This window comes from Gracilinanus agilis, chromosome 4, assembly GCF_016433145.1.
Source record: "Gracilinanus agilis isolate LMUSP501 chromosome 4, AgileGrace, whole genome shotgun sequence".
NCBI classification, from domain to species: domain Eukaryota; kingdom Metazoa; phylum Chordata; class Mammalia; order Didelphimorphia; family Didelphidae; genus Gracilinanus; species Gracilinanus agilis.
In genome coordinates this window covers 109,650,079-109,657,986 of record NC_058133.1, presented here as the reverse complement: position 1 = coordinate 109,657,986, position 7,908 = coordinate 109,650,079, and the positions used below count along the sequence as shown (strand labels likewise).

The 7,908-nt window shown below is 35.5% G+C and overlaps 1 protein-coding gene across 1 annotated transcript; it reads left to right on the top strand.

The window, feature by feature from the left end:
• The first annotated feature begins 1,777 nt into the window (after positions 1–1,777).
• Positions 1,778–7,115, top strand: ELK4 (ETS transcription factor ELK4). Its single transcript, XM_044673480.1, has 4 exons — positions 1,778–1,984; positions 2,949–3,824; positions 4,657–4,773; positions 7,017–7,115. The coding sequence occupies exons 1-4, from the start codon at positions 1,778–1,780 to the stop codon at positions 7,113–7,115; spliced, it is 1,299 nt and encodes a 432-aa protein (XP_044529415.1).
• Positions 7,116–7,908: the final 793 nt, after the last annotated feature.

Here is a 7,908-nt window from a genome sequence, read left to right as displayed (position 1 = left end):
GGTAATGTTAGAATGAAGTTAATTTCTAGGCAGTTATTTAGTGTTAGGGTAGCACCTTGCCTTTCACAGTATCATTGTCATTGTTAATTATCCTGGAAAGCAGCTTTACTAAATGTGACTAAAAATACTTGGTACTTGCTTTTAGTTCTTCTGTTGACCTAGTATGTTGTTTTAGAAATAGTTTTCCCTTTTCTAGGTTTTAGTACCCCTTATCTGTGCAATTTGGCTAGTAGAGCTTCTTTGGAAACCACCTTCAACAAACTTAATGTATTGATAACTTATGGATTAATTGGAGAATGTTAGCTCTTTGAATTCTTCAGAAAGTATAGCAGGGTGGCCCATCAGCTGGGGAATGATTGAACAAATTATGATATATAAATGTAATGGAAGGTTGTGCTGTAAGAAATAATAAAATGGTTTCAGAGAAACCTGAGAAGATTTGTATAAACTCATGCAGAGAGAAATGAGCTGAAACAGGTGAATATTTTATACCATTGCAACAACATTGTGCAAAAGAACAGTTTTGAAAATCTTAAAAGAACTCTGATCAATGCATTGATCAGCCATGATCCCATAAGACCAGGGATAGAGAATGCTTACCTGCCTCCTGACAGGTGATGGACTGAATATATAGAATGGGACACATTTTTAAGTATAGATATTAAAGGAATTTGTTTTGTTTATTTGTGACAAGGGTTTTCTTTATTTTTTTTTAGTAGAAGGGTAAGTTGAAGGGAGAAAAAAACATACTTGATAATTAAAAAAATAAAATTTAACTCAAAAAAATTTTTTTAAAGAATAAAGTACAGGAACTTAAGAATGTTATCCCTCTTTGCCTGCTCATTACTTCTCTTTATAGCACCTTGCATGGTGTCTTTCACACAGTGGATGAAAAATAAATATTTCTTGAAATTTATTTTAATTACAACTTAGGGACCTAAACTGATTTAATGAATGATTTGGAGCATTTAACTTCCATAACATACTATACTTGATAATAGTGTTAAGTGATAATTGAGAATTGGTTTTGTGTATGTTTAAACATTACCTTGATGATGTTAACTTGCTCAGATTTTAATTCTAGATGGTGAGGATAAAGACATTTCAAATGAACTTATTTGTGAACTTTTGTAATTATTGGCTTCCTGGGAGTGTATATTAGGCCCAGGTTTCTTTTATAAAGAACAAGATCTTTCTAGCAGACAGTTTTGAAGTTTTATGGTATGAATAACATCATGGGAGAATTTCCAAGTTGCTTCACCATCTAAAGAAAGAGACTGTCATCAGAGAGAGATCTTAAAACTTGAGGTTTTGAATTTTTTCTTCTTTTATAAAAGGTTCAGATGATCAAATAAAGGCCTTTTCATATTTATATGTGTGATTCTTGTGGAGCACTATAGAATGGTGATTTTATGGAATAAAGTTAAGGAATGTGATGTTTGAGTCACCATTGTTGCCTGTTCATTCATAAATTAAAGCTGGGACACTTGGGGGGGCGGTGTTAAAAAAGGAGAGCATGGACAGTTATTTTCCTCAGGACAACCTATTACATATAGTAGATGCCAAGACTAAAATCTCCCAAAAGACTGTGGCAGTGAGGCTTTAAGATAGGATTTATAGCAAAAAACCTTTTTCAATTGGCAGTCATTGTTTTGACTCCTATAATTTGTAGGAATAATATAATTTTCCCTATTTCCTATTGGGAAGGCTAACTTTTTCTTGTCATTTTATATCTTATTTATGTCCTCTTTTTTTTTCCTCCCCCCAGCTCACTGCTATGGACAGTGCTATTACACTGTGGCAGTTCCTCCTTCAGCTCCTTCAGGAGCCTCAGAACAAGCATATGATCTGTTGGACCTCTAATGATGGGGAATTCAAGCTTTTGCAAGCAGAGGAGGTGGCTCGACTCTGGGGGATCCGCAAGAACAAACCAAGCATGAATTATGACAAATTAAGCCGAGCTCTCAGATACTACTATGTAAAGGTAATCTAAATCCTAATTCTTGATTCCTTAAACAGTTTTAGTGAAGGATTGTTTCTTTAATATCTTGATTTTTTATTTTAAAGAAATTGAATTAGAATCTTTGTAGTTTTTAATTTAGGATTAAGGACTCTCATGTTCCAGCTGTATTTCTACAGATTTGTATTTCATATTATCTTCCCCTCCCTCCAATATTGTTACTGGTTTAACTATGTTTAAGCAACCAAAGTGAATATAGGATTAGGATATAACAAAAGTAATTTGGGCTCTTAAAGCTAGATAATTTTTTTTTCATTTTTATAACGATTTTTTTTTAGTGTACCATGTTTGTACCTGTATTTGACCTTCCCTTTAATTCTTATTTTAATCCATAGAGCATGGAATCAGTATATTAATAATAAAGAATTACATTCTTGGTCAAAATATTCTTCTTATACATTTCTTTAAAGTACATTTTGATAACCCTGAGATAAAATAAGTGGATCAAAGAATAGTTCTGCAAATGTTTATTGCATATCTATTTTGTGTTAAGCAATGCCAACTGGTTTGTCCTGTTGCTTCTTCTATGTAATTTTATTAGATAAGAAATTACCTGGGTTTCTGAGGTAAGTGGGAACCTTAACAGGAGTGTAATGTTTTGAATACGATGACTTCTTGGCTTTCTCAGAATATGTGTGGTTGATATCTGTAGAACTATATTTGAGATCAGAAATCTAGTGATTTTTTTATCTGATTGTGATTTGGGTGGTTGTGAATGTTAAAATAATCCAGATTTTATGCAGAATGCCACTGGTATTATTTATATGTTAATTCAGACGTTTGTACATTTTCCTGTCTTGCATTTTGAAAAATCCTCTACTGGGGAATCTCCTATATCTAAGAAGTATTTTGGCAACTTGTCCTAAGAAGAATAGAAAGTAAATTAATGGGGGAGGTATAAGAATGTACTTATTTTATTTACCTACAGAATATCATCAAAAAAGTGAATGGTCAGAAGTTTGTGTACAAGTTTGTCTCTTATCCAGAGATTTTGAACATGGATCCAATGGCTGTGGGAAGGATTGAGGGAGACTGTGAAACTTCAGGCTTCAATGAAGTCATCACCAATTCAAAAGATTTGGAGAATGGAGGGAAAGAGAAGCCTCCTCAGCCATGTGCCAAGGCCTCCAGCCGTAATGATTATATACACTCTGGCCTCTACTCTTCATTTACTCTCAATTCTTTGAACTCCTCCAATGTAAAACTTTTCAAGCCTATAAAAATTGAGAATCCAGCAGAGAAACTGGCAGAAAAAAAATCTCCCCAGGAACCAACACCTTCAGTCATCAAATTTGTGACAACACCCTCCAAAAAGTCATCAATTGCACCTATTCCTTCTACCATTTCAGCTGGCCCAACTATTTCCACAGCTTCAGAAGAAACTCTCCAAGCCTTGGAGACTCTAGTTCCTCAAAAGTTGGCTTCTCCAGAAACTCCACCTTCCATACCCAATATTACAACAACTTTTACCACCACACCTCCTGTTTCTTCCATATCTCCTTCTTTGCAGGATCCTTCCAGATCACCATCACCACCCTTGAGTCCTAATGCAGACTTAGACATTGACACAGACATTGACTCAGTGGCTTCTGTGAGTCTCTCTCAGAACTTTTCATTGGAGGCCAAAGACCAGGAGTTAGCACTGCTAGAGAAAGAGAGCACAAATCATTCATCAAGGTCCAAGAAACCCAAAGGGCTAGAGCTGGCACCGACTCTGGTGATCACAGGAAGTGATCCAAGCCCCCTGGGAATATTGAGTCCCTCTCTCCCTACAGCTTCTCTCACTCCTGCACTTTTTTCACAGGTAGCTCTTCTCTTCTTTTGATGTCAGGATTGTTTGCTTTTATACAACTTAAATGAAAAAACAGCTATAATTTAAGCTATCAGTCTACTACACCCTTCTGATTTACCTTATAGTCATTGGAAAGGTTAAGTATGACCCTTTGAGTCATACGTATTGTTCAACTCCATCTCCTTTATTTTTACTTACTTAGGCTGTACAACTACTCACGAAAGTTTTGGTATAAAAAGGAATGTCAAATGTTTTAAAGTCAAGCAACCCTTTTAGTTCCTCTCCCCAGGTAAATAAAGGCTTCTTTTTTTTGTCCTGTAAAATTGGGTAGGTTGGCAAAGACCAGGAGCACTAAGTGTATTTTCTAACACTAAGTCTTTTTTGTAGTTAAATTTCAGTGTTAGAAAACAATAGGTACTGAGAACTCTTAAAAATTACCAGTATGATATTGTGTAACAGGTTTGCATAGTTACATTAGATATTCATTAATTTGCTCATCCCACATAACATTTTTTATAGGTGGATTACTTCTATGTTAGTTTTATGCTTTCGCTTCATTAAGTAGAAAATATGCCTATATCAGTCTTACCTCCTGATCTTTTTCACTTGCTAAAAAGAACCAATGGATCAGTTTGTTCTCTTACTTGGGGAAGCCCCTGGAAAGAAAAAGATGTTATTGTTGCCTTTATTTTTCTTGGGCTAGTAAAGCAATGATGGGGTTTTGCCTTTTATGTGTTTTTCAGATTTGAAGAACAAGTTTCTGCTTTGGGCTATTATGTATGTGATACTACTTGGGGAAATTAGTGATTTGATTTGGTAAATATTACTGTCTTGTGTTTTACAGACTCCTATCTTACTGACACCAAGTCCCTTGCTCTCCAGTATACACTTTTGGAGCACTCTGAGTCCTGTTGCTCCTTTAAGTCCAGCCAGACTGCAAGGTGCTAACACCCTTTTCCAGGTAAATTAAATACTGCATTTCATCATTTTAGTAGGTAGAATTTTTCTAATGGGACCAAGTCTAAAATTGAGAACCAGGGCAAGAATACAGTGTAACATTGTTCATGATTCAACTTGTAATCAATCCATATGTTTTGGAGTCTTTAACACTCATTTGGAGCTCTATTGTTAGTCTTGTAAAGTAACAGAAAACCAGTAGCTGTGATAAATTCTCACTTCATAGCAAAATCCCTTTCTTTTGGTATTTCATTAAAAAAAAAAAAATCCTTACCTTCCTCTTAGAATCAATACTAAGTATTGGCTCCAAGGGAGAGTGATAAGGGCTGGGTAATTGGGGTTAAGATTTACCTAGAGTCACAGAGCTAGGAAATATGAGGCCAGATTTGAACCTAGGACCTCCCATCTTTAGACCTGGCTCTCTTTTGAACCACCTAGTTGCCCCTTGTTGTTTCATATTATATGAATTTAAGTTACCTGGAACTGGTAAATACTTCGGTAGCTGTGATGACCCTTCTCAAAACTCTCTCAATGTTTTAAACTCTGAAAGGCCCTCCCTCCTTTTTTTTTTTTTTTTTTTTAAATGAATATAGCTAAGGGTATTCGCAGATTGAATATACTAAATAGATCCTGATAGTTGAAAAGACAACTTGAGGTCTTTGGCCTTTATTCTGTTAAAAAAACCCATAGGTTTTGCTTTCTATATTTTTCCTGAAAAAATAGTTATTAAATATATTAACTTACTGATCCAGAAATATATTCAATTCATAATGATTCAGGAATTGGTTATCCATTTTAATTATCCAGGCCCTTTTCTCCTCCTCCTTCTTCTTTTTTTAATTATTTAACTGCTCCTTTGTTCTTTTTTTGACTAGAAAAGATAAGGAAAAGAAATAAAATTCAAATATAATGGCTTGTCTTTATACAGCTTAAATCTTAGTGCTGTTTTAAGCTTTAAAAGCTTTTTTTAGGGGCAGCTGGCTGGTTCAGTGGATTGAGAGCCAGGCCTAGAGACAGGAGGTCCTAGGTTCAAATCTGGCCTCAGACACATTCTAGCTTTGTGACTGGGCAAGTCACTTAACTCCTTTTGCCTAACCCTTACCACACTTTTGTGGTAAGGTAAGGTAAAATTAAAAAAAAAAAAAGCTTTTAAAAAAACCTTCTAGACTGTAATAAGACTTTTGGGGTACCCAATATAGCACTTCAGGTTTACAAAGTGCTTTAGATATCTTTTCTTCTTTGGTCCTCACAACAACCCTGTGAGGTAGGTGCTTTATTTTACCAATTTTTACAGATGAGGAAACTGAGACAGGTATTAAATGACCTGGCCACATAGTATCTGAGGTAGGTTTGAACTCAGATCTTTTTGTCTACAAGTTCAGTGCTTTAACCACCTAGCTACCTCTCTTAGTGTTATTAAAAGAGCCATAAGTTATTGACTGAAATTAAATTTCCTTGAGATTTTCTGCCTTCTGCTTATCCATATTTCCTTGCCCTTTATTAGCAAAGATAATTGAGAATTTATAGAATGGTGTGAGTATTAAGCACAGGTTTTGTTCTGGGAACCAAAATATACTGAAGCCTTCCTCTATAATTTTTCATGATCTGACATGAAAACTAGGTAGAACTTCTTATAAGGAAGTCCTTTTGTTTCTCAGTAACTAGACCCCATTAGAGGGATTCCATTAATTTTACTCTATAGTGAAACATTTTAGGAAGATGATATTGCATGTGTTTATTTTTTTAATCTAAAAAGGCAATGGAAGACAAGCCATGACAACAGTATTAGATTTGACTTATCAATGTCACAGTAACTATTATTTTTGTTAAAAAAATCAACTTAAAGGGAGACTGTGTGAATGTAGGTTGCATTGTTTCCTTAAGCCTGGCTTATATAAAAGTTTTGATGCAGCCTTTTTTTCCCCTTATAAATATACACGTCTCTCCCTAGTTATATTTTTACCCCTTTAAAAGAGGTAATATTTTAGTAGAGTGGCCTAAAATTGGAAAAATATATTTCTGGTTTCAATTTCCATTCTAGGACAGTGGGTTTAAAAGTATTATTATTTGAATTTTTTGAGAGAAACTTTTAAAAAAATTAAGTTTCTATAGTCAGGGCATGTGCTTTGATGATAAACAGTGACTACCTATGGCAAGAAATTGGTCCTGTAAGACACTGCAGAAGCTATAGAGATTGAAAGTTGGAATTGAGGAAAAGATTATAATGTGTTTTATTTTCTTTCTCAGTTTCCTTCAGTCCTGAACAGTCATGGGTCATTTACTCTGTCTAGCCTGGATGGACCATCCACACCTGGCCCCTTTTCTCCAGATCTGCAAAAAACATAGCACATGCACTTGTGAAAAGAGAACTAAAGAGCAAAGAAGACACAGACATATTCAGCATGATCATATTTAAATTGAGCAGTTTGCAATTCCACAATGCTGATAATGGACTATTGTGATTTTTGCCATTCCTTTTAAAATGCCTTTTCAGAGTTTTCTTTGATAGGCCTCAAGTAGGGACTATGTATGGAAACGCCTTAATTGGAGTCTAGACTCCACCTGGCCCTTTTGCCTCTCCTTTTCTTTATCCTCCCTCTTCATTTTGGGAAATAGAGAGATGGAATAGTGTTTTGATATGAGCAGATGAGAACAAAAATGATATTTTGGCTACGGGGACCTATTGGCAGGAAAGAGATTAACCCTTGGAATAGATTATTTCAAGAAACCATCAGATGGATGAAACTGGCTACACCTTGAGACTCTTGGTGTCCTCTCTCAAACCATGAAGAATACACTGTCAGTTATAACTGATGAGTGATGTAGACAAAGAAGCACTCCTTCATACAGGATGAGGCTTTAACTGCACTACTGGGGAGACTTGCAGTTTTGCAGTGAATTGTAGTATATGTCAGCAACCCTGAAAGAGGCATCTAGTTTACATTTCTTCAGGGTGAATCTCTCTGTTACCATAAGCCATGGTTGATCTTGTCTGGACCTGTCAACCAAATATGAGATCCTATGTTTCTGCTTCACCCTGAGGGGACTCAACCTGGAGTGATGGGTTCTGCTTTATAAGACAGTGCCTGGAAGACTGAGAAGATGGGACCCTGCATTTAGCATAGAAACATTGACTATG

What these genes read in the sequence shown, in the direction of transcription:
- ELK4 (XM_044673480.1), top strand. Translation starts at nt 1,778, where the DNA reads ATGGACAGTGCTATTACACTGTGGCAGTTCCTCCTTCAGCTCCTTCAG. An exon ending in TCAGATACTACTATGTAAAG is followed by an intron (nt 1,985 to 2,948) that starts GTAATCTAAATC and finishes ATTTACCTACAG; the next exon opens with AATATCATCAAAAAAGTGAA. An exon ending in GTGCTAACACCCTTTTCCAG is followed by an intron (nt 4,774 to 7,016) that starts GTAAATTAAATA and finishes TTTCTTTCTCAG; the next exon opens with TTTCCTTCAGTCCTGAACAG.